The sequence below is a fragment of the Lipotes vexillifer genome, unplaced genomic scaffold (assembly GCF_000442215.2).
Source record: "Lipotes vexillifer unplaced genomic scaffold, Lipotes_vexillifer_v1.1 scaffold1276, whole genome shotgun sequence".
NCBI lineage: Eukaryota > Metazoa > Chordata > Mammalia > Artiodactyla > Lipotidae > Lipotes > Lipotes vexillifer.
Window position 1 is genome coordinate 500338 of NW_006798658.1, and position 27998 is coordinate 528335.

The 27998-nt window shown below is 36.0% G+C and overlaps 1 protein-coding gene across 1 annotated transcript in view; it reads left to right on the plus strand.

The window, feature by feature from the left end:
• Positions 1-27998, plus strand: part of AFG2A (AAA ATPase AFG2A) — a 342792-nt gene that overhangs the window by 270252 nt on the left and 44542 nt on the right. Inside the window, exon 15 of the mRNA XM_007470730.1 lies at positions 5011-5175. Within this exon, the coding sequence (XP_007470792.1) occupies positions 5011-5175 (165 nt within the window). The remainder of the gene's footprint in view (positions 1-5010; positions 5176-27998) is intronic.

Here is a 27998-nt window from a genome sequence, read left to right on the forward strand (position 1 = left end):
CCTGCGCGTCCGGAGCCTGTGCTCCGCAAATGGGAGAGGCCACAACAGTGAGAGGCCCGCGTAACGCAAGAAAAAAAAAAAAAAAAATATGAGTACCTAGTTGTTGAGCATCATTTCTTAAAATACTTTCCTTTCCTCATTGAATGCATTAATAATAAAAATCAATATGGATTCCTTATTCTGTTCTATTAATCTTTTATTTCTGTCTTCTAGACCTTATCACACTGTCTTGTTTCTCTATTAGCATTGTAAGTTTTGAAGTCAGGTAAGTCCTTCAACTTTGTTCTTTTTTTAGGTTGCTTTCACTATTTTCAGTCATTTGCATTTCCATATAAATTTTATAATCAGTTTGTCACTTTTTTAAAAAGTCTTTGTGTAATTTTGATTGGAATTGCACTGAGTCTATAGATAAATTTGGAAAGAAAGAATATCTTCATAATTCTGAGTCTTCCAATGAACATGGTATATCTCTCTGTTTAAATAGGTCTTGTTTAATTTCTCTCAACAGTGCTCTGTAGTTTTCAATGAAGCATTCTTTTGTTAATTTTATTCCTGTCTTTTATATTTTTTATATATTTCCATAAAGTGGATTTTTTAAACTTCATTTTCTAGTTAGTTTGCTGCTTAATACATTTTTTCTAATATTAAACTTGTATCCTGTAATCTTGCTATTAGTTGTTTTGTAGATTCCGTAGGAGTTTTATGTAAACTCTCATGTTATCTGCAAATGAGGATAGTTTTACTTTTTACTCTTCCAAGTTCTATACTTTCTTCCCCCCATAGCCTCCCTACTCTGGTTTCACCTTATTGCAAAGGCTAGTATCTCTATTATAATGTTTGGTGAAAGTGGTGTTTTTTACCTTGTTCTAGATCTTAGGTAGAAAACATTGAATATTTTGACAATTATGATGTTACCAGTAGGTTTTTTTATTTTATTTTATTTTACTTTTATTTATTTATTTATTTTTGGCTGTATTGGGTCTTCGTTGCTGTGTGCAGGCTTTCTCTAGTTGCGGCGAGCAGGGCTATTCTTCGTTGCAGTGTGCGGGCTTCTCACTGCAGTGGCTTCTCTTGTTGTGGAGCGCAGGCTCTAGGCACATGGACTTCAGTAGTTGCAGCACGCAGGCTCAGTAGTTGTGGCTCACGGGCTTAGTTGTTCCGCGACATGTGGGATCTTCCCGGACCAGGGATCAAACCCATGTCCCCTGCATTGGCAGGTGGATTCTCAACCACTGTGCCACCAGGGAAGCCCTACCTGTAGGTTTTTGTAATACCATTTATTATATTGAAGAAGTTCCCTTCTGTTTCTAGTTTGCTGAGAGTTTTCTTATTGTGAGTACATCTTTAACTTTGTCATTTGTTTTTTCTGCACATATTAAATGATCATATTGTTTTTCTCCTTTATTCTCTTTACTGTGGTGAGTTATATTCATTGGATTTTGAGTGTTAAACTAACCTTGCATTCCGGGGATAATTCTTACTTGGTTATGATGATTTATCCATTTTATATATTGTTAGATTCTATTTGCCAATGTTTTTAAAGGATTTTTAGGTCTATATTTATGAAGCTGTCATTAATCTGTAATTTTCAATTTTTGTAATATCTTCGTCAGGCTTTGGAGTTAGTATTATGCTGGCTTTATAAAACAAGTTGAGACGTGTTCCCTTCTCTGTATTCTAAAGTGATTGTATAATTTTGATGTTATTTCTTTGGTAAAATTCAGAAGGGAAATCATATGGACTTGGATTTTTCTTAACACGTTTTTGACCGGAGACGTATTAACAGCCACAGGCATTAGTTTCTGCAAAAATCCCCTGGTCAATAATGTGTTAGCAGAAAGGTTGGTTATGGTGGATTCAATTTTTTGATGAGTTCAGTTTCATTTTTAAAAATAAATGTAGGGCTATTCTGATTTTCTGTTTCATTTTGTGTCCATTTTGTACCTGAATTTTTCAAGAAATTTGTTTCTTTTTATCATCATAAAGTTGTTTATAATATTCTATTATTATCCATTTACTGTCTTTAGGATCTATAGTGATAACCCTTCTTTCATTTCTGATGTTGATGATTTGTTCTCTCTATCCTTGTTCAGTCTAGCTAGAATTTAATCAATTTTTTAAATCTTTGTAGAAAACTACACTTGCCTTTGATTTTCTCTCTTGTTTGTTTCCCATTTCATTGATTTCTGCTCTCATGTTCATTATTTCCTTCCTGTACTTACTCTTGAAACTTAGGTCATTGCTTTTAGACTTCTTTCCTACTATAAGCATTTAAAGTTATAAAATTTACTCTAAGCACTTATTTAACTATATTCCACAAATCTTCATACGTTAGATTTTCATTATCATTCAACTTGAAACATTTTCTCATTTCCTTTGTGATATCGTCTTTGACCAATGGTTTATTTAGAAGTATGTTGTTTAATTTCCAATGTGTTTGGGGTTTTCCTCTATGTCCTATTTTTATTCATGTCTAACTTACTCTTCTCATGGAGTTCTACTCTGTATGATTTCAGTCCTTTTGAATTTGTTGAGTTTTGTTTCATGGCTTATCGTATGGGCTGTCTTGGTGAATATACCAAGTGTACTTGTAAAGAATATGTGTTCTGCCGTTGTTGGGCATAGTGCCCTATAAATAAATATCAGTTAGGTCAAGATGATTGATGGTCTTGTTAGATCCTCTCTGTCTTACTGATTTGTTTTCTAGTTCCATCAGTGCTAAGAGAGGAGTGTTAAAATCTCCTATTATGATTGTGGAATTATATATATTTATCTTTTTAAACCTGTCAATTTTTGCTTTATATATGTTGAGGCTCCATTATTAGGAACATACGTATTAAGAAATATGAAGGTTCCGAGACTTTACCCTATTTAAAAGCTAACAAGTTAGTCTGCCACAATTTCATAGAATCTGGCAAAAGACTTGAGACTCCTGAGTCAGAGACAGAGGACAGTTTATTACTCACAGAATATCATCATTTTTTGCACCAGTTCCCTAAGAAGTAAGTCCCACAGAGCAACCATATGAGGTTTCAATGTTTGTATTTTCTGTAATGTTTAATGTATGGTCCCAGCTACATTTTCAGGATTTGGAGGTTTGTTGTTGTTGTTGTTTTAGTTTTTATAATTAAAAGAGGTTCATGTATAAGTTCTTATCTTCCTTACTTTCTGTATTCTATCACACCTTCTCTCTGGATACTTCATATTCATAAGTACACATATAGAAATGTGCTGTTTTTCACTGTTTATAAGTGAGTATCTCCTAAATATTCAAGGAGTGCTATTTCTGATTATGCCAGCAAGAAGAGTAATTTTTTTGGAGATGGAAGGAGTCTACATTTGGGGGGTATATCATTTCTAATCCTTTTTATTTCTTCCTGAAGATTCAGTTCTCCATCTCGTGTCATCTCCCTTCAACCTGAAGAACTTCCTCGAGCATTTTCTGTAATGCAGATCTACTGGAAACAGATTTCTTTGGTTTTCTTTTATCTAAAAATGACTTTATTTTTCCTTCTTTATTGAAGAGTACTTTCACTGGGAATAGAATTCTGGGATGACATTTTTATTCTTTCAACACTTTAAAGATGTTGTTCTACTGGTTTCTGCCCTCCATTGTTTTAATTGAGAGTCATTGGTGATTCAAATCATTGTTCCCTGTATTTACTCTGGCAGCATTTAAGATTTTATCTTTGGTTTTCAGCAGTTTGACTATAATGTGTTCATGTATGGTTTTCTTTGTATTTATTTTGTTTGAAATTCACTGAGCTTCTTGATTTTGTGAATTTATGGTCGTTTACCAATTTGGGGGAATTTTCAGCCTCTTCTTCAAATATTTTTTTCTACCCTTTCTTTTCCCTTTTCTTTCCTTACTGGACTCTTATTAGACCTTTTTTCGTCCCACAAGAATGATCTTTGCTTGTAAACCTTACCATTTCACCTTCCCACTTAAAACCTTCCAGTGGCTTCTCATTGCAAATAGAATGCAGTCCAGACTCTTCACCATGTTGTTTAAGACCTCATAATCTGCCTGTGACTATCTCTCTAACCTCATTTCCTACGTCTTTTCACTTTATTCACTGTTTCTACCACAGTGGGTTTTTTCTGTCTCTGGAACATGCCAGTCATCTGTGCCTTTGTACTTGAGGTTTCTTTTACCTTGAATGCCCTTTCCCAGATCTTTGTATGGGTGTCTCCTTTGGATATCTGCATAAGTTACCTCCTCAAAGAGGCTTTCTCTGACTACCCCAACTAAAAGCTGCCCCATCCCCTCAAAGCACACACAGATACACGCACACTTTTGACCCATATCTCTCTTAATAGCTTTATGGAGATATAATTTACATACCATAAAATTCATCCACTTAAAATATAGAATTCAAAGGTTATTAGTATATTCACAGACATGTAACTCTCACTATAGTCAATTTTACACTTATCTGTCTTATTCGTGCTGTTTCCTAGTACCAAGAACAAACTCTGGTATATAGTACCGCTCAATAGTTTTTTCTGAATAGATGACTTCATTAGCTCTAAGATAGTTCAGGCATTCACCTTCAATAAAATATTAGGGAAGTTCATTTGACTGCCATCAGCTCTAGAAGTATTCTTTGATCTGAGCTATGTTATTTTGTGGGCTCTCTGAAAACAGCTTAACCCATATTTGAAGAGTTATTGCAGGAAGGTACCAAAAAAAACCTTTTGATATGATGAATGCAAGTCATATACACATTTCCTTAAAAGACAATAGTCGTCTTTTACTGACCTGACAGTTGCTGAGGAGCAAAAAGCCTTTCAGAAATCCTGCTTTTCTATTTTCAAAAGTACTCTGACATTGTTTATTTGTTTGAATCTTTGAAATAGACTTTAGAATCTCTAGTACTTGTTTTATTTACTAATTATGATAATAGTGAGATATTCATGAGATTCTGGGCATCCTCTTTCCTTGGGTTCCTTCATATGGAACATCAATTCTGAGCTTGGTTAATCTTTGTTGCCCCTTCTTCTTTATAGGCCTTGATGCGGCCTGGAAGAATTGATAGAATCATCTACGTGCCTTTACCAGATGCAGAAACAAGAAGGGAAATATTTAACTTGCAGTTTCACTCTATGCCAATCAGTAATGATGTTGATCTGAATGAACTCATCCTCCAAACAGATACGTATTCAGGAGCAGAGGTAAGATAGTTCCCCTTAAAATACCTTGGTGGGAAGAAAGCAGTGCCTTGGGGTCATTAACAAAGAAAAGATTGCTTGATGCCAGCTGTTTTAAATAACTGTGTATTAAGTAATCTTAAAACAGGAAATATACTACATTGACAGGTAGTCACTAAATTAAATTGCATTTTACCTGGCCTCTATTATACTTCAATTGTTTTTACCTGGCTTATCTATTTCTCAAAATGTAGTCTTCGGAGAAGCAGCATAATATAGTGGAGAGAACACTGGACTAGAAGTAGAAGATTCTTCTTTTGGAGCTTTTTGTTTTTGTTTTTTGTTTGTTTGTTTGTTTATTTTAACATCTTTATTGGAATATAATTGCTTTACAAAGGTGTGTTAGTTTCTGCTTTATAACGAAGTGAATCAGTTATACATATACACATGTCCCCATATCTCTTCCCTCTTGCATCTCCCTCCCTCCCACCTTCCCTATCCCACCCCTCCAGGTGGTCACAAAGCACCGAGCTGATCTCCCTGTGCTACGCAGCTGCTTCCCACTAGCTATCTACATTACGCTTGGTAGTGTATATATGTCCATGCCACTCTCTCACTTTGTCCTACCTTGCCCTTTCCCCTCCCTGTATCCTCAAGTCCATTCTCTAGTAGGTCTGCATCTTTATTCCTGTCTTGCCCCTAGGTTTTCCTGACCATTTTTTTTCCTTTTTTTTTTTTTAGATTCCATATACATGTGTTAGCAAGCGGTATTTGTTTTTCTCTTTCTGACTTACTTCACTCTCTATGACAGCCTGTATGACTTCACTCTGTATGACAGTCCATCCACCTCACTACAAATAACTCATTTTCATTCCTTTTTATGCCTGAGTCATATTCCATTGTATATATGTGCCACATCTTCTTTATCCATTCATCTGTTGATGGACACTTAGGTTGCTTCCATGTCCTGGCTATTGTAAATAGAGCTGCAATGAACATTTTGGTACATGACTCTTTTTAAATTATGGTTTTCTCAGGGTATAAGCCCAGTAGTGGAATTGCTGGGTTGTATGGTAGTTCTATTTTTAGTTTTTTAAGGAACCTCCATACTGTTCTCCATAGTGGCGGTATCAATTTACATTCCCACCAACAGTGCAAGAGGGTTCCCTTTTCTTCACACTCTCTCCAGCATTTATTGTTTGTAGATTTTTTCATGATGGCCATTCTAACCAGTGTGAGATGATATCTCATTGTAGTTTTGATTTGCATTTCTCTAATGATTAATGATGTTGAGCATTCTTTCATGTGTTTGTTGACAATCTATATATCTTCTTTGGAGAAATGTCTATTTAGGTCTTCTGCCCATTTTTGGATTGGGCTGTTTGTTTTTTTGAAATTGAGCTGCCTGAGTTGCTTGTATGTTTTGGAGATTAATCCTTTGTCAGTTGCTTCATTTGCAAATATTTTCTCCCATTCTGAGGGTTGTCTTTTGGTCTTGTTTATGGTTTCCTTTGCTATGCAAAAGCTTTGAAGTTTCATTGGGTCCCATTTGTTTATTTTTGTTTTTATTTCCATTTCTCTAGGAGATGGGTCAAAAAGGATCTTGCTGTGATTTATGTCATAGAGTGTTCTGCCTATGTTTTCCTCTAAGAGTTTGATGGTGTCCGGCCTTACATTTAGGTCTTTAATCCATTTTGAGTTTATTTTTGTGTATGGTGTTAGGGAGTGTTCTAATTTCATTCTTTTACACGTAGCTGTCCAGTTTTCCCAGCACCACTTATGGAAGAGGCTGTCCTTTCTCTGCTGTATATTCTTGCCTCCTTTATCAAAGATAAGGTGACCATATGTGCATGGATTTACCTCTGGGCTTTCTATCCTGTTCCATTGATCTATATTTCTGTTTTTGTGCCAGTACCATACTGTCTTGATTACTGTAGCTTTGTAGTATAGTCTGAAGTCAGGGAGCCTGATTCCTCCAGCTCCATTTTTCGTTCTCAAGATTGCTTTGGCTATTCGGGGTCTTTTGTGTTTCCATACAAATTGTGAAATTTTTTGTTCTAGTTCTGTGAAAAATGCCAGTGGTAGTTTGATAGGGATTGCATTGAATCTATAGATTGCTTTGGGTAGTAGAGTCATTTTCACAATGTTGATTCTTCCAATCCAAGAACATGGTATATCTCTCCATCTGTTTGTATCATCTTTAATTTCTTTCATCAGTGTCTTATAATTTTCTGCATACAGGTCTTTTGTCTCCTTAGGTAGGTTTATTCCTAGATATTTTATTCTTTTTGTTGCAATGGTAAATGGGAGTGTTTTCTTGATTTCACTTTCAGATTTTTCATCATTAGTATATAGGAATGCCAGAGATTTCTGTGCATTAATTTTGTATCCTGCTACTTTACCAAATTCATTGATTAGCTCTAGTAGTTTTCTGGTAGCATCTTTAGGATTCTCTATGTATAGTATCATGTCATCTGCAAACAGTGACAGCTTTACTTCTTCTTTTCCGATTTGGATTCCTTTTATTTCCTTTTCTTCTCTGATTGCTGTGGCTAAAACTTCCAAAACTATGTTGAATAAGAGTGGTGAGAGTGGGCAACCTTGTCTTGTTCCTGACCTTAGTGGAAATGCTTTCAGTTTTTCGCCATTGAGGATGATGTTGGCTGTGGGCTTGTCATATACGGCCTTTATTATATTGAGGAAAGTTCCCTCTACACCTACTTTCTGCAGGGTTTTTATCATAAATGGGTGTTGAATTTTGTCAAGGAAATGGTTTCAGTTTTTCACCATTGAGGACAATGTTGGCTGTGGGTTTGTCATATATGGCCTTTATTCTGTTGAGAAAAGATCCCTCTATGCCTACTCTCCCGAGGGTTTTTAATCATAAATGGGTGTTGAATTTTGTCAAAAGCTTTATCTGCATCTATTGAGATGATCATATGGTTTTTCTCCTTCAATTTGTTAATATGGTGTATCATGTTGATTGATTTGTGTATATTGAAGAATCCTTGCATTCCTGGGATAAACCCCACTGGATAATGGTGTATGATCCTTTTAATATGCTGTTGGATTCTGTTTGCTAGTATTTTGTTGAGGATTTTTGCATCTATGTTCATCAGTGATATTGGTCTGTAGTTTTCTTTCTTTGTGTCATCTTTGTCTGGTTTTGGTATCAGCATGATGGTGGCCTCGTAGAATGAGTTTGGGAGTGTTCCTCCCTCTGCTATATTTTGGAAGAGTTTGAGAAGGATGGGTGTTAGCTCTTCTCTAAATGTTTGATAGAATTCACCTGTGAAGCCATCTAGTCCTGGGCTTTTGTTTGTTGGAAGATTTTTAATCACAGTTTCAATTTCAGTGTTTGTGATTGGTCATCTGTTTCTTCCTGGTTCAGTCTCAGAAGGTTGTGCATTCTAAGAATTTGTCCATTTCTTCCAGGTTGTCCATTTTATTGGCATAGAGTTGCTTGTAGTAATCTCTCAGGATCCTTTGTATTTCTGCAGTGTCAGTTGTTACTTCTCCTTTCTCATTTCTAATTCTATTGATTTGAGTCTTCTCCCTTTTTTTCTTGATGAGTCTGGCTAATGGTTTATCAATTCTGTTTATCTTCTCAAAGAACCAGCTTTTAGTTTTATTGATCTTTGCTGTCGTTTCCTTCATTTCTTTTTCGTTTATTCCTGATCTGATATTTATGATTTCTTTCCTTCTGCTAACTTTGGGGTTTTTTTGTTCTTCTTTCTCTAAATGCTTTAGATGTAAGGCTAGATTATTTATTTGAGATGTTTCTTGTTTCTTAAGGTAGGATTGTATTGCTATAAACTTCCCTCTTAGAACTGCTTTTGCTGCATCCCATAGGTTTGGGGTCATTGTGTTTTCACTGTCATTTGTTTCTGTGACAGATGACTTCCTCTTTGATTTCTTCAGTGATCTCTTGGTTATTAAGTAGTGTGTTGCTTAGCCTCCATGTGTGTGTATTTCTTACAGATTTTTTCCTGTAATTGATATCTAGTCTCATAGCGTTGTAGTCGGAAAAGATACTTGATATGATTTCGATTTTCTTAAGTTTACCAAGGCTTGATTTGTGACCCAAGATATGATCTATCCTGGAGAATGTTCCATGAGCACTTGAGAAGAATGTGTATTCTGTTGTTTTTGGATGGAATGTCCTGTAAATATTAATTAAGTCCATCTTGTTTAATATATCATTTAAAGCTTGTGTTTCCTTATTTATTTTCATTTTGGATGATCTGTCTATTGGTGAAAGTGGGGTGTTAAAGTCCCCTACTATGATTGTGTTACTGTCAATTTCCCCTTTTATGGCTGTTAGTATTTACCTTATGTATTGAGGTGCTCCTATGTTGGGTGAATAAATATTTACAATTTTTATATCTTCTTGTTGGATTGATCCCTTGATCATTTTGTAATGTCCTTCTTTGTCTTTTGTAATAGTCTTTGTTTTAAAGTCTGTTTTGTCTGATATGAGAATTGCTACTCCAGCTTTTTTTGATTTCCATTTGCATGGGATATCTTTTTTCATCCCCTCACTTTCAGTCTCTATGTGTTCCTAGGTCTGAAATGGGTCTCTTGTAGACAGTATATATACGGGTCTTGTTTTTGTATCCATTCAGCCAGTCTAGGGGCTTTTTGATACAGCAGCTTCCAACCCGTTATACACATCTCTGAACTTCGATTACTTTACCCTATCAAATGGAAATGGTGTACAACTTGCCCTACTGTTTTCTCATAGAGATCATAAAAATGAGATTAAGATATCATGTGAGCACTCTGAAATACAAAAGACTTGGCAGAGAGATTTTATTATTATCTTTTAAGATTTGGGAAAATTATCTCACTCTACAAAGATTCTCTCATAAAAACCATAGAAGTGACAGCCAGTCTGCCCTTAATAGTAAAAGTATACTCTCAACAAGAATAGCAAGACCTCTGTGAAAATATGAAAATTTTAAGTATGGCAAATAAATAAATATTTTTTCTGTCCTTAGCGACTCTTTACTCAGGCTGTTTTTATTTACAGAATAAAATTCCATTAAACTATTTGTGCAGCTTTTCTACATGTATATCTTAAGAAAAATTTGTACTATATATTCCTCAACACAGAAATGTCTTCTGAATACCACTGATATGGGTCTGTACTGGGAAATTAATACTTTTTTAAGTAAGAAGCTGTAGATTCTTTTCATTCCAAATTATCCAGCAGGCTGGGACTCCACATTCTGTTTTGCTTGCTATTATTTTTTATCTGCCTTCTGTAAAAACCAAAGAGGTTAACACATAACAGATCATTAGTGGTACTCAGAGAGTCTTGTAGGTAAACTTACATGTGGAATTGGATTTAGTATATCATGTAGTCATAGCTAATAACAACAACCAAAATAAATATCAAATCTACTCACTGTTTTTTTCAACTAGTAACTATGTATGTTTGATTTTCCCCCTTTAAATTTTTAAATTCCACTGGCGTGGAAAATCCATGTAGAAAGTAGCTTGAGAAGCAGTTAAAGTACGTTCACCTTTAAAGTCCTGTCTGAAACAATAATCTTTATGCGCATCTCTGTGGCATGACCATCCCTTAAGTTAAAATGAGCATACAGTTACTGCTAACCGGCTGCTCCAGCATTTCTAGAATTTAGTTTTTGGTGTGAGACCAAGGGCTGTATATGATATGTCAGTTTACAGGAAGTAGGCAGGAAAAGAAACCATAAATCTTTCACTTGAGTTGAGTGAAGTGGAAGAGTAGTTAGCAAGGTATAAATATGCCTTTCTCACTTTGAAATAATTCATGGTAGTAAAACAGAAGTGCAAAACAAAAAGCAAAGCCAGTGAGGTCCTGTCTGGCTGAAAGGTAAAAACTCACTTGGTGCCAGGAATTATTGTACCAGCCTACTAGTTTTTATGTAGTGCATGCCTAATTCAGTCTGAAATATAAGCAAATTCATTTCTGATTAATTTTTATATCAGATTTTCTAAAAATAGTCACAGAGAAAGTAGCAGAAAATTCTGTCCCTCAGTTTACGTTTTTATGTCCCATATTGCTTGGGTGAGGGAAGGGTATCTTACTGTGGTCCTAGTTATAATCAGTATATTATTACAACTTCATAGACATTTATTCCAGAGCCATATCTTAGTAGTTCTAGGCTTTTCAATTTCGACAAGACAGGTTTGTTCCACATTTTTTGTTTTGGGTGGAGGGTTTGGTCTGAATATTTAAGTAATTCGCACAGGTGCCTTATTGTTTGAGGAAAAATATTATCTTTTTAAAGTCTCAAAATTAATCAATAGGAAGTTTAAGATAGATTAAACTTAGCTTCACATAAAATATAAAATTTCTCTCATCTTTTTTTCTTCTGTCATAATTAAAATGGCACAACAATGTTTGAAAGCCAAAATTAGTTTTGATCTTTTTTTTTTTTTTTTTTTTGGCTGCATTGGGTCTTCATTGCTGCGAGGGCTTTCTCTAGTTGCAGCGAGTGGGGGCTACTTTTCGTTGCAGTGAGCGGGCTTCTCATTGTGGTAGCTTCTCCTGTTGTGGAGCACGGGCTCTAGGTGCCCGGGCTTCAGTAGTTGTGGCACACGGGCTTAGTTGCCCCGAGGCATGTGTGATCTTCCCAGACTGGGGCTCGAACCCGTGTCCCCTGCTTTGGCAGCCAGATTCTTAACCACTGCGCCACTGGGGAAGTCCCTGATAGGTTTTTAAATAGTAAAACAAATTCAAAGCTTGAACCTCAGTCATCTGATACCTACAGGCTCAGTGCTTTACCACTGATTTAACTAATTTATTTCTTCCCCCAGCAAGGCCATATCCTTCAGCACAGAACCTACTACATAGCACATACTTAACAAACATTTAATGAACTGAAAAAAAGTTAGATTTAGGAAAAATAGACTTTCCCTTCTCATTCATCATAGAGGAACCTTCTTGTAGCAATGCACCCTGCTATAGGCACAGCCTCTTTTTCAGAGTTGGGGTGTCTCTGTGGGCACTTTTGGTATAAAACTGAAACTACTGACTCAGTTAATTGTCTTCACGGGAGAGCAGTATATTCAGTATTACATAAAATTAATTTTATTTGACTGTACAGTATCAGCTATATGAACAAGAATTTGGCTGGGTGAGCCAGAAATGAGGAAATTGCTGACCCTGTCTTTTAGAAACATAAAATGTTTATTTTAACTGTAGTGAATATTTTATTTTTATTTTTAATTAAAAAGTTGTTTAGAATGTTTAGGATGGAGATGGTACTGCACTCATTAAAGGACTGGGATAGGAGGGTTAATTTTTTAAAATACTTTCTTGTCACCTGGTGCTTTTGCCAGGTCAACATTGCTCAGTAAAAGCTTACAGACACCCAAAGTTTGAAGTAGCTCCTTCTACCCTTCTGAGTTACTTCATTTTCCCTCCTTGGAGAGGATATACAGGGAGTTAAAGCATTATTTTAATCCTCAGGAGAGTCCCAAGAAGAAGTTTGTCACCAGCTGAAAAGAGAATGTGGTCCCTAGGGAGCAGCCTCTAAGGAGCGGCTGAAGCAGGCGGCATCCTTCAGCCATCTCTGCCGCCTGCTGCTCTCCGGTGGCCAGACCTCATTGTCTTTGGCTTCTTGGCTATAGCTCCCAGTTAATGGAAAAACATGTTGCCATTTAAAAGCAGATGGGAATTCACTTCAGGAGGAAATAAAAAGTCTCTTTTGGTTATAGCTATTGTTTTCTTTTGTCTTTGATTTTTGTTTTTTAAGTTATTTGTAGCAGATTCCACTTCATGTATTTGTCTTATATCAAATTATCCTAGTTCCTTTAAGAAAACGTTTATCTTACCCACTGACAGGAAATCAGCAGTCACAAATATATGCATATGAAGCCATGACAGGGCCCATTACCCATGTGCCATGTGCTTGAGGACAGAGGTGATGAATAAGATACATAATTTCCTCTCTGTATAGGAATTTGCTGACACAGGCTGACAATATCTAAAATTTGGATTGAATGTTTATTTGCATTTGGATGTTATCCTCCTTTTAGTGATTATCTCATTAAAACTGACAAACTCTCTAAGAGCCAGGTATCACCTGTACATTTTATAAATAATATAGGTAATGATAGCATTTATTTCATATATCAGGATTTGAGAATTCAACTTTCAAGAGAGGCAATAAAGTAGGGGAGAAAAAAGAATTTTAATGCTGCAGTTGAGTAGACTTTTAATTGAATTGTAGCTCTTTTCTCTCTGGGTGGTTACAGGCAAGTTATTTAACTTCTTTGAACCTCAGTTTCCTCATTTATAAGATATCTATGTGACTGAAATCGTTTTGAGGGTTAAATGAGATAATAAATGGAAAAGCACCAAGAAACAAGTCCTGACACATAAGGAGTGCTTCATAAATGTTATTTCCCTTCATCCTTTCCTCGTTTTATCAGTTCAGTATTTATATTTACCACTGCAGTATTGGATGATGCTGCCATAAGGCAGTTTTCATTGTCTCAATAACCAGATAATTTATCTGAAATTATTATTTATAATAATTGAGTTTGCCTCTCAGTCTTTTCTTCAAAATGTAAAAATCTACTTTATATGGTGATTTTTAGGGTCATCTTATGAATCTAGCTCTAGCAATTTGTTAGAGTTAAATAATTTCACATTAATTTTTCAAAAACCTTTAACTTCATGTAAATTTAGTGTACTTATCTCTGTTTTACTAAAGTGATGTGTCTTGCCCTGAATTCTGTTTTGTAGTCTAGGCCCTCCTGGGTCTCATAAGAGCTCAAGGTCTTCATGCCAGCTTGACATTAAAAAATCACCTTCCAGTGTGCCTCTTTAATTCAAGAAGCGTTCCTTTCACTGTGCTTGAGTTATTATAGCTAATAAAGGGAGAGACTTAAATTACTTTTCTATCTTGCTGATTATTATTCCTTCTGATAGCCTCTCTCTTTTCTCCTACCCAGTGAAAACAGAAGGAGCAATTATAACCATGTAGGATATCTGTACTCTTCCTACATGAAGCCTCTTGTGACTGTTTTCCTTAATCTAAATAAAAGTCAGGATCAATGTACTAGAACCTGACATAGACTGACTCTATATGACCAGCCTAACAACACATCTAAGATAGGACTAAAGATCCTAAGGCAGGACAGGACACGTTTTGGCCTGGTCTCAGGCTCCCTGGGTAGTGCTGATAGAGAGCAGCTAGCAGCGGTGTTCCTATCTCAGAGTGAAGCAGGGCACTGCAGGACTTAGCAACCTCCTGTACACACACGTGCAATCTGCTTGTCCCACCTTATCAGAAACTGCCCTATGAAATCATGCTGTTGTCACCAGCTGGTCTGCTGTTCTTATTTGAGATCTTTGTCTCTCCACTCTTTCTTGTACATTTACCCTAAAATTCTATATCTCTAGCCCGGAATTTCAAAGTACTCTTTGTTTATACAACCTATTGAAATCACTACTTTGTCATAAAACCATCATGACAACCCCACCCAGAAATGGCTTCTCCTTTTGAACTCCTTTACTCTGATTTCTGTTTCACTTGTTTAGCTCTTAGGATATTTTTGTGGTTATTTTAATATGAGCAGCCACCTCATGTCCCTTCCCCTTCCCCCTCCACCCTCCACCCCCCGCAAACAAACTGTAAGATTCTCTATGGCAGAAACCAGGTTTTCTACTTCTTGGGGTCCAGCAAAGCAACCATTCTGTCCACTGAATCAGTGGACATTAATGTTGAATGGATGATTTATGTGTTGACTCTAAGTAATTCTGATGAACAAAAATATCAGTTTTAATGTTCACTAAAGTGGCACTTCTGGTTTTAAACTTTTTTTTTTTTTGATATACATTATCTGAGTGCCTAACACTATGAGAACACCGCTGTAGCAAAAGAACTAGAGGCAAGCAAAAACAATTGATTTGTCTGAAGTCCCACAGCAAATAAGTGACAGACCCAGAACCAGAACCTGGATCTTTCAACTCCTCCTGAAAGACTCTTCCTGCCTCTGAGTCAACAGAAGAATCTTTGAAACTGTTTCCTAGTTCCCCTTAGCATCTCTGAAACTTTGATAAAGATTTGCCTGCTCTTGTGGACAGTGGATATGAAACATCTTTACTTTTTTTTTTTTTTTGTGGTACGCGGGCCTCTCACTGTTGTGGCCTCTCCCGCTGCGGAGCACAGGCTCCAGACGTGCAGGCTTAGCGGCCATGGCTCACAGGCCCAGCTGCTCCGCGGCATGTGGGATCCTCCCAGACCGGGGCACGAACCCGTGTCCCCTGCATCGGCAGGCGGACTCCCAACCACTGCCAGGGAAGCCCTACATTTTTTTACATGTACCTTTCTGACAGTTGTCTTTAGCTACCTCGGTGTCATCTTTGCAAAAATTGTAAGCTACTTGAAGTTAGGAACTATGTTTCTCTTTATTCACTTACAGTATTTACCAGGTGTTGTGAATAAGGTCTTCAGTTTAGAGGGAAAGATGTATAAACAACTAAGTTCTCTGTAATGTGTTTTATGTGGCATGGTGTAATGATGTACAGAATACTAGGGGAGAAAGAAGAGGATGTAACTCACACTAACTGGGATTGAAGGTGGGGATAGTTGATCTGAGTCTTAATAGGTTAATAGGAGTTCCCAAAGTAGAGTAGGGCCGGGAAGGGGAGCATGCCTGGCATACAGAAAGGCAGAGATGCATAAAAGAACATAGTGTGTTCTAGATTCAGTTAAAGGTTAAAATATGAGTAGAAAAAGAGTCTGAGAGTGGAAGTAGTAGGTGATAAAGCAGGAAACGTAGGTCAGACAAATGTGAAGGACCTTGCACATCATCTGGACTTGTTTTTCTCCTTTAAGCCGTGGAGAACCATTGAAGAATTTAATAAGAAATGTGGTCAGATTTGTGTGTTTGAAAAATTGGTGGCATTTGTGTCCAAGGCCACCAGTAGCTTAGCCTATGGAGCACCTTTACATGAATTAGAAAAAGACGCTCCTTTACCCCATTTGGTGACAGATTCCTGCGAGGGCAAAAGGCTTGTCAAGCAGAACATGAGCTTTCATGAAAGTCCCTATTTCATTAAGTCCTTATTCACCCTCTCAGCTGGGCATCCTTGTATATGCTCAACCTTCACATCTATGCGGGGTCGTCTCATTTTTTGGCTTATCCACCTTTAAATATCCCTCACAGTGCCTACTAGCACAGTACCTCATATAAAGTTTATATGTATTCATCAAATAAATAAATTTAGATTTTAATCCCAAGTAGATAAACTACTTTCTGTGACTTTAAGATTTGCCTCATGAGCCCTTGGACAAATATGTTTTGTGAATGGGATAAATGGGAATTTAAAGATGTCTTTTGTACAACATTAGCACGTTAAACCTGCCATGAGGTGCAGCACCTGATATGAATGGCCAAAATATTAAAAGTCAGGTGGATTATGTCTTCTGAGCCATATTACCACTTGTAACTTTGAACATAAGCTCCTAGGGTAAGTACCTTATCTCTGCAGCTCTGTTCAGTGGCTAAAATGTAGCTACCCTGTTGTAAATGAATCATGATAAAACCTTCCAGAGCAAAAATCAGATACACTAAAAGCTTATATTTAGACTGTAACTTTTAAGCCAGTCCTCCACCCCTCTCCCTTACCATTTGGTAAAAACCAAGACCTAGACTTCAGTCCCATCTTGACCATTTACTGCAGTATTAGTTTGGCCAAATCAGTTATCATGTCTAGAGCTCAGTTCTTGTATTTTAATAATAGAAATAACTGTCTTTATGATCCTTTCTAGTGCTAAAAATGTGTGCCTATATACCTGTCATAGATTAGATTAATTGTATAAGGAATTCTTTAGGGGTTGGACCTCCAGGGACATATAATATGGTTATGTTTTCCTTACAGTGCTTCTAGAAACCTGGGATCTTGGGGTTGTGGTCAGTGTCTCTGAATACTTGCTTCTGTGGCCTAGAGATCCTAATCATGGCACCAGAGGAATGGGAACCTTGAAAGACTCTGACAGTTCATAGAATTCAGATTTTAATAAAATTCTCCTAGGAATTCCCTGGCAGCCTAGTGGTTAGGACTCCGTGCTTTCACTGCCGCGGGCCCTGGTTCAGTCCCTTGTCTGGGAACTAAGATCACGTAAGTTGCATGGCATGGCCAAAAAAAAAACTCCTTAGCAAACTTTAACAATTTTCCACTGAATGGAAATGAAAGTTTTAATTACTCAGAGATTCCCATGCCCAGTGATTTTTTTTTTTTCCTGATACTTTTGGTTTGTCTGCTTTTCAACTTCCTTAAGAACAGCAAGTCAAGTTCAATATCTATGATTCTGGAAATGTTAGGATAAAAAGTCTTATAAAACAGAAATATGCATTGGCCCACTTTTCCCTAGATTCTTTGTTAGGAAAGTAAGAAAAAGCTACAAAGTTATAATGTTCATTTTAACTTGCAGTTTTTAAAACTTACAGTGTATGGAAATATAACATTCTCTATATTTCCAAACATGAACTTCTACTTAAATTGGCAATAAAAAGAACCTTAATTCAGCTTACCTGAGGTCTGTTTTAGATAGGATGTTTACACCAAGCAAATCATCCTCCAGAACACATTGTGCTGCCATACTTGTATTACTGACTCCTTGCCAGGTGTTTAAAACTGCTGTCAGATTACAAAAAGCATTAGTCAGAAAGGAAATGAATATTGAATGAGAGGCTGGCTGGCAACAAACTTAATACAGCATTTTATTACTGAAAGTATAAAGTACTGAAGCCCCTTTATAAAGAGAAGCAGTATATCAAGGCAACAAGTTCATCAAGACCTACCTGATAATCTAGTCCCCAGGCCTGGTATCCAGGCTAGATAAGTAACTATGAAGAATTACTCAGGCCAATAATAATGGCATTTTAAGATTCCACCTTGTTTCTCCTCTTCCAAATTCTCAGTCTCTCTTTTGACTCATGCTGGTTCTCCATAATTCTTGTACAGACATTTAACCTGTGCTTCCTCATCTTCAAATGTGTTATAAATTTGGCGGGGGGTGGGGGGGCGGGGTTCTACCAACTTGAAAGGAACTCATGATTTTAAAAAGATGTGTAGGGACTTCCCTGGCGATCCAGTGGGTAAGACTTTGCCTTCCAATGCAGGGGCTGCGGGTTCGATCCCTGGTCGGGGAACTAAGATCCTGCGTGCCTCGAGGCCAAAAAACAAAACATAAAATAGAAGCAATATTGTAACAACTTCAGTAAAAAGACTTTAAAAAAATGGTCCACATCAAAATTAATTAATTAAAGGATTGTAAAGCATAGTACTAAGTCTATAGTATAGATTCTGGTAGAGTTGGATATTTTCGTTTGGTTATTTGAGGTGAAGGTAGGCTAATTTCTAATAATGATCCCAGTTGATCTGTATATGAAAAGTATGCCACCAATGTAAGTGAAAACTTTTTCTTCTTTTATGAACAGTCTGTACTATGTGAAACTGCATTACAGTTAAGCAAATGAGTCATGGAATGAGAAATATCTAAATCTAAATGCCAGGTCTGACCATTCCCTAGATTGTGACCAGTTTCCTTATTATGTAAATTATGTGAGAGATCTCTCCTTTATACATCTGTTGTCCAGAATAGATGAAATGATTCATATAATAAGTAATATGTGTACTTATCCTAGTACATACAGCAAGTGCTCAGTAAATCAATTTTGTTATATTTTTTATAAATCAGCAAAATCAATTTAATTGATATCTAATATAAAGAATTTACCATTTGCTTAATTTTTCCATATTTTATTGCCTTATATTTTATGAATACTCATGGGTGTTTCATGTGTATGTCATGTTTTTAGTTTTGGTGATGTGTTCTTTAAATTCAAACTATATTTCATACTTACATGCAGCATTTATTTCAGCTGATTTATATTTATAAACATCTGTAATTCCTATTTTTATTTGTTCCTTTTTAAGCATGTATACTATTTTTTTTGCTTTCAAGTGTAAAGCTAATGTTTATTTTCAAACTGTCTACATAATATCCCTATTTTAGTATATCTCTTAAGGTAATAACTAGTTCCTTGCATACGACTTAAATTTTTTTATATAAATTTATTTATTTTATTTATTTATTTTTGGCTGTGTTGGGTCTTCGTTGCTGCGCGAGCTTTCTCTAGTTGCGGTGAGCGGGGGCTACTCTTCTTTGCCGTGTGCGGGCTTCTCACTGCGGTGGCTTCTCTTATTGCGGAGCACGGGCTGTAGGCGCACGGGCTTGAGTAGTTGCGGCTCGCGGCTTTAGAGTGTAGGCTCAGTAGTTGTGGCCCACGGGCTTAGTTGCTCCGCGGCATGTGGGATCTTCCCAGTACAGGGCTCGAACCTGTGTCCCCTGCATTGGCAGGTGGATTCTTAACCACTATGCCACCAGGGAAGCCCACGACCTGATTTTTTAATGTAAGTTTTATTAATTAAAAAGAGAAAAAAATAGTGAACCTAGCATTTCTACTAGAACGATGATTTAGGAAATACGCATACCTAATTCGTATGCCCTTTCATTTTAGCTAAGGGTTGAACCCTAGTGCTTAGGTAAGTCTCAGAAATCGAACGCTGAGGACAAAAGTACTGCAGGTATGTCATGTGGTATTTGACGGTGACATAGGGATGTTCTTATTCTTCATCCTCAAGAGACAGTAACTCTGGGTTCTCAAAGGTATTCTATTAAAATGTTGCTAAAACTCTATAAAATAGTTGTTTAGAGTTGCACTGCAGTCATTAAATTGTTCCTAAACATAACCTCTACTGTGTTTTAGGGATTTAAAAACTGAATCTAATCTTGCCTTAGGCTTGAAAGGAAAGTAGAAAGAATTAAGATTTGCATGTCTCTCTTTTGTCTATGTTTTTAACCTCCAACTATTATTTCTGGTGTTCTTTAATAATAGCTAGCTCTCTTTCTGTTTAAACTCTGGAAAATGGGTTTTGCTTTTATATTTGTAGGAAAGTTCCCCTGTTCATTTAGAAGACAAAAAAAAGAATTAGGTATAATCCACATGCCACTTTTATGATTTTGAAAATTTCAAATCATAAATTAGTCATTTTCTCTTTTTCTTCAGAATTACACACACACAAAAAAAGATCACTTAAACCGTTTTTGGCATTTGGACAAGACCTTCTTTCAGTGATAGCAATAGTAGCCCCTTGGCATATTTTTATTCACTTTAAAAGAATCCTTAAGGAGTGGTTTTATATTTAAAAGCAAGAATTGTATTTAGTTTGCCTAGCATCAACTTCTTGCCAGAATTCTTAAAAATATGAACGGTCAAACAAACACTCTGAACAATAGTAGTCCCCAGCATTTCTTTTTTCTTTTCTTCTCTGTGTCATAAATCTGGGCAGAACTGGAGTTTAGTGGGGAGATGAATCAAAAGTTGTCAATTCAAAGTGAACTTTTCTTGTTGTACAACTGAATTGGTCATAATGGGCATGAAGTTTGCATGCATGCATGCATTTCATTCATGGCTTCTACCATTTCATTCATGGCTTCCTTATAGTTTAATAATAGACGTTTATGCTATAAAATTAATAGTGTGCACCTGCTGTGTACAGCACAACAAAACTTTTTGCCATGTCTAGTTTATTTTTGAACCCTGTAGGGATAGTTTCATGAGTAAATTATACCCTCAGTGCTTTTAAATTACATATTTTAAAGAAATATTTCTTTACAAAATTTTAGAACATTTATTATATAAAGCAAGTTACATTAATATTTTCATTCACTTTGTACTTGTATATAAAATTGTAAATCAATAATTGAATTTTAGGAACATAATAAAATAACTCAAGTAAGTATAAGACTTGGTTGATATTATACAACATTCTAAATTATGTAAAAATTGAAACATATCGAAGTCCAACTGGAACATGATCTAGCTTATTATAAAATCTGATTTAATGTGGGCATGTCTTGGATCCTACCCCAAGTGGTTTATTGCAATTAGTACCCTAAAACCTCAGTATAATAATTTTTTCTATAATAATATCTTATAGCATAAAGTAATATATAACTATGTTCTGTATTACTTTGAACTTTTATTTTTGCTACTCCTGTAGTGATATATCCTGAGGACCTCCAAGGTCTAAATATAACTTTTACACGTGTTTGAAGAATCAGGTGACTTGCTGGCTGAACCAGCTACATCTGTAAAGCTTTGTTTAAATATAGCTCTACGTGTAAACTGATCATGCCTTATAAGCTAACCACCCATGAAGACTGTATGTTTTCTTCTTTGGTAAACAGTACTTTAGATGATCAATATATAATCCACATTTATAGTCATATAATAGGCAAAATGTAGAATAAAGTAGAAGAGAATGTTTCTCTCATTTTATGTGCTTCACAGAGAGACCCACAGGCTGATTGGGGGGGGAAAAAAAAAGAGTGAGAGAGAGAGGCCTTAGTGCCTAATAAGCTTGAAGTTTTCTTTCCTCTTTTTCCTGATAGTAATTGCTTATAATTTTTTAAAGAGTCACTATGAACTGAATTCTGTCCCTGCAAAATTCACATGTTGAAGCCCTAACCCCCAACGTGGCAGTATTTGGAGATAAAGCATGTAAGGAAAGGAAGTAACTAGGATTAAATGAAGTGATAGAGTAGGGTCCTAATAAAGCATCCTGAATGTACAGAGGAAAGGCCATGTGAGGTTACTATGATATTTGCGGCTGTCTGCAAGATAGGAAAAGAGCCCTCACCAGGAACTGACCATGATGGCATGCAGTCTCAGACTTCCAGCCTCTGGGTTGTGAGAAAATTAATTTCTATTGCTTCAGTCACCCAGTCTATGGTATTTTGCTATGGCAGCCCAAGCTGACTAAGACAGAGTCCATTACACCTCACATTATTATAGCACAGATCATGTTCTATTTTTTACTTCTTTTTTTCTAACTGATAAAGATGATTTCTGTTAATTTGTAGTCATTAATTTCATCCTGAATTGTCTTTGAGAATTAGATGAGTATAGGCAGTTCCTGGTTTACAAAAAGTTTACTCTAAGTTGCCTTTGGAGAATTCAAAATAACATTTATTTCAAGCAGTGCTTCCAGAAGCATTGGTGGATAGTTTCCAAGCTAGCTTACACCCTAGTATAGGTTACCTAACAGTAGTAGGCATAAGTTTTAGATCCTGGAGGAAGGAGAACATGCACTATTAGAGCCAACCAAAGGAAAAGGGGAGTGTTTTTCCTTTTCTTTTCTAGGCACAGAGCCAGTCCTATGCAAGTTTAGGTTAGACAGAGTTTGTCATCGCTTTATCTCTTTGTATAGCCTTTCACCCTTCATCTTCCAAGATCCCCGGCATCCTCTTGACCTACTTTTCTGAGTTCTTTATTTTGACAATCTCAATCACTTGTCTGGTTGGAACAGTCTGATTAAATCAATTCACTACATAATGCCAAATAATCAAGAACACTTCCAGAGGTATCTGCATATTTTTAAAATTTTACTTTCCCAAATGAATCTCTTAACTGGTGGATTTGGGGGTTATATAAAAAAAAAAGTGAATAGAAAAGAACGCAGAAGTATTCTAGTCTACTTTCTATAGCTTTTCTTGCTCTTTAACCCTTTATCTTTCCTCTTCTGCTGACTTTCAAGGTACTTAAAGGGTTTTACAAGGCTCCTTGTAAAAAAGGATTTATTCTACACCAAAAATGTTTACACATCCATTGAACATAAACAGATTTATAATTTGCTGAAAGGACTTCCAATATTTTCTGTTATATGCAATTACATTTTGACATGGCTATACTAACATTGCATGACACATTTTATTGACTCCATTGTATTAGTCTACTCTCACCTTAAACACTGCTATTCCATTTTACTGAGCCTTATTAGCATCAGGGACTTTGGAGTGGAAGCTGAAAGGAAGGTAATAGTAATAGAAACTTCTGTAGTATGTGATTTTGTAATTGGAAAATATTTATATTTTAGAGAATAGTTTAAAGCTGACTCTAAAAGCACCAGGGTTCTTTGAGGTTGTCTCAAGGCCAGGTCATAGGAGCAAACAGGAGGAAGAATCCTAGGGCCCCGCACCTGGACTTCATTGCGGGGGAGCAGCTCCATTTAATCTGTAAGATTTTGTTTTATAACAGGGATTTGTCTCTAAAAAATTTTTGGTTTAAGGCCCCTATTTAAGAGGAAATTCATAGTTAAAAATATATAAAACTGGGAATTTCCCCCATAAGCACCAAAAAGGCAACTGAGTTAAAGAATAAAATTAATAACCAATTTCTGCCCCTTGTAAGAAGTTTTTCTTTGTTAGACATTTTTATGCAAAACTTTGGAAATGTATTAGAAGGCATCAATTAAAGAATTTCCAAATAAAAATATTTATAAATATTTGGTCACCAATTCTTAAACATGACCCCTAAAACTAGGACATACATGCTTAAGATCGTATTTTTCTAGTATTTGTATACAAAATCTGAAAAGTACCATTTTCTATTAACAAAGGGCCAAAATTCTCTCTTTTGTAAGTGATGCATTTTTATAACTTGAAAGCTATATATGGGAATCATATCTCCAAACACTTATCTCACTAGAAAAATTAGAACTATTTCTACTACATTACTAAAAGATATGCTTTTAATAGCTACAATTATCTCTTACATAGCATTTTTAATTATATGTATATTTTATTAATAGATTTTATTTTTGAGCAATTTTAGGCTTACAGGAAAATAAGTGGAAAATATAAAGTTCCCATTTACCATCTCACCTCCTCCTCCTAATTTCCCTTATTATCTTTCATTAGTGTGATACATTTATTAAAATCGTTGAGCCAGTATTGATAGAGGGTTTTTTTTATTATTATTTATTTATTTATTTATAGGCTGCGTTGGGTGTTCATCACTGCACGTGGGCTTTCTCTAGCTGTGGCAAGCGGGGGCTGCTCTTTGTTGTGGCGCGCGGGCCTCTTGTCGCAGTGGCTTCTCTTGTTGTGGAGCACTGGCTCTAGGCCCGTGGGCTCAGTAGTTGTGGCGCACAGGCTTAGGCTCTGCGGAGCATGGGATCTTCCCAGATCAGGGATTGAACCCATGTTCCCTGCATCGGCAGGCGGATTCTTAACCACTGTGCCACCAGGGAAGTCCCTAGATTATTATTATTAACTAAACTCCATAATTTATGTTAGGGTTCACTCTTGGTGTTGTACTGTCTATGGATTTTGAGAAATATATAATGACATTTGTATCCAACATTACTGTATCATATAACATAGTTTCATGGCACTAAAAATCCCATGTGCTCCACTTATTCATCCCTTCCTCCCTGACTCCAAACCCTTGATCTTTTTACTGTCTTCATAGTTTTGCCTTTTCCAGAATGCAATATAGATGGAATCTTCTTTCACATAGCATTTTGCATTTAAGGTTCCTCCGTGTCTTTTTGTAGCTTGATAGCTCATTTATTTTTATTGTTGAATAATATACCATTATCTGCATGTACCACAGTTTATCTGTTCACCTGTTGAAGGACTTACAAGTTTAATGAATGAAGCTTGAATAAAGCTGCTATAAACATTTATGTGAAAGTTTTATTTATGGACTTAAGGTTTCATCTCTTTGTGGTAAATATTAGTAGTGTGATTGCTGGATCATACGTAAGAATGTGTTTAATCATAAGAAAGTGACAAACTGTCTTCCAATATGGCTGTGCCATTTTGCATTCCCAACAATGAAAGAAAGTCCTTGTTGCTCCATATCCTCATCAGCATTTGATGTTGTCAGTGTCTTAGATTTTAGCCATTTAAATACATGCATAGTGATATCTCATTGTTAATTTGCAATTCCCTAATGACATATGATGTTTAGCATCTTTTCATTTGCTTACTTGCCATCTATATATCTTCTTTGGTGAGCTGTCCATGTTCACATATTTTGCCCACCTTTAACTGGGTTGTTTTCTTATTTTTGGATTTTAAGAGTTCTCTGTACATTTTGGATACCACTCCTTTATCAGATTTGTGTTGTCTAAAGATTTTTTTCTTAGTTTGTGGCTTATCTTTTCACTCTAAACAATGTCTTTCATAGAGCAGAAATTTTTAATTTTAATGAATTATCTATTTTTTCTTTCAAAATACATTTAATAAGGTATTAAATATATTCTTTCTGCAAAAAAATATCTATTTGGAATCAATTTATGCTTTGTAAATGTTTATAGATAAAAACCACCGTATTTGCTCAATAGTTTACTTTTGTCCTCATAATTGTGATGATTTATAACTTTTAATGGCAAGGAAGAATTATTCCCTCAAAGAACTTTTAGCCATGAAGAAAACCATTCTCTTTTGAACATTATGCTACTGTATTTGAATCAGATATTTCTGCCTGTATGAATAGAAAAACACTCTCCTCAGAAACTGGGACTCAGTACTCAACAGGAGCAGTTTTAACTTGGGCACATGCGGTATTTTACATGTAGATCATACACTACACAATGGCAGTACTATATGGCCATGTTCTAAAACACAGGATAACTGTGCTAGGAGATGATAGATGAGGGGAGGGACCTTTTAAATGAAGAAGTACATTATAGAAAGAAGTTTCTACGTTTTTAAAGTTTGCTCTGATTCAAGAACCTTGTCACATCACACACTGGCAGTGAGGTGATGGAGTTTATATATTCAGCAATCTCTTTCTATTGGCACAGTTTAAAAAATACCCTAACAAAATACTACAGTAGAGTAATACAGAGCAATCTAGGATAATTTTTCTTTTTACATTGACTTAGCTTTACCTGTATTTTGTGGGTTTTCTGTTGCCACAGTGCATATATGTATGTTCACCTACACATCAAACTCATACACAGATCACAGCAATTAGAACTTAAGACTTAGCTGAAACTAAATTATTTTTCATATCAGGCAGTTTCCCTTAATTAGCAAAGCTACCTTATAGGAGTCATATAGTAAACTTGAGCCATTTATTACACTATTAAAAATGCCCCTTTCCGCCTGCTGATGCAGGGGACACGGGTTCGTGCCCCGGTCTGGGAGGATCCCACATGCCCTGGAGCAGCTGGGCCTGTGAGCCATGGCCACTGAGCCTGCACTTGTGGAGCCTGTGCTCCGCAGCGGGAGAGGCCACAACAGTGAGAGGCCTGCGTACCGCAGAAAGAAAAAAAAAATGCCCATAGAATGGGTTGTGCCCTACATGTTACAACAGCTTTAGAGAATGAAAGCTTGGCAACTTCAGAGAATGAAAGGAGAAGCAAATACAGTTATATTTGGGTGGCAATAACAGATAGACTATCGTCTGGAGTCTAGTATAGATAATAAACATTCACCTTTGTTTTTCCTACTCTCCCTCTCCTACTTTCCTCTTTTTTCCCCCCAGCTTTATTGAGATATAACTGACAAATAAAAGTATAAGATATTTAAAGTGTACAGCATGATGATTTGATATACACTGTGAAAGGATTCCCTCCATCAAGTTAATATCAATACACGTATTTTGTGTGTGTGTGTGTGTGAGAGAGAGAGAGAGAGAGAGAGAGAGAAAATTAATTTCTACTCTTAGCAAATTTCAGTTATACAATACAGTATTTTCAACTTTAGTCATCATATTATACATAGATTTTCAGACCTTTTACTCATCGTATTACTGAAAGTTTGTACACTTTTACCAACGTCTCCCTATTTCCCCGACCCCTCAGCCTCTGGAAACCACTTTTCTATTCTCCGTTTTGTATGAGTTTGGCCTACCTTTTATTTATTTATATATTTTTAGACTCCACATATAAGTGATACCATGAAATATTTGTCTTTCTCTATGTTATTTCACTTGGCATAATACCCTGCCTGTTTATTCGTATCACAAATAGCAGGATTTCCTTCTTTTTAAAGACTGAGTAATATTCCATTTTATCTATATTTATAAATATAAAAATATTTATATATAATATATATATATTACATTTTTTATCCATTTATCCAGAGACAGACACTTAGGTTGGTTCCATACCTTGGCTGTTGTGATTCATGCTCCAATGAACATGGGAGTACAGGTGTCTCTTCAAGATAATGCTTTCATTTCCTTTGGATATGTACCCAGAAGTAGGATTGCTGGATCGTATGGTAATTTTATTTTTAAGTTTTTTCGAGGAACCTCTATCCTGTTTTCCATAGTGGCTGTATTAGTTTACATTCCCACCAACAGTGTGCAAGTGTTCCCTTTTGTCCACATCCTCACTAGTATTTATCATCTCTTCTCTTTTTGATAATAGCCATCCTGACAGGTGTGAAGCAATAACTAATTATGATTTTGATTTGTATTTCCCTGATGATTAGTCATGTTGAGCACCTTTTTTATGTACCTGTTGGCCATTTGTATGTCTTTGGAAAAAATGTCTATGTGGGTCCTTCACCCGTTTTTTAATTGGGTTCTTTGGTTTTTCACTGTTGAGTTGTATTAATACTTTGTATATTTTAGATATTAACCCCTTTTCAGATGTATGATTTGCAAGTATTTTCTCCCATTTAGTAGGCTGCCTTTTCGTGTGTTGATGGTTTCCTTGCTATGTAGTAGCTTTTTAGTTTGATGTAGTCCCATTTGTTTATTTTTGCTTTTGTCACCTTTGATTTTAGTGCCAAATCCAAAACATCATCGCCAAAACCAGTGTCAAGGAGCTTACCCCCTATGTTTTCTTCTAGGAGTTTTACACTTTCAAGTCTTACATTTAATCCGTTTCAAGTTGGTTTTTGTGTGTGCTGTAAGATATGAGTCCAGTTTTATTCTTTTGCATGAGAATATCCAATTTTCCCAACACCATTAATTGAAGAAACTGTCATTTCCTCATTGTATATTCTTGGCTGCTTTATGAAAGT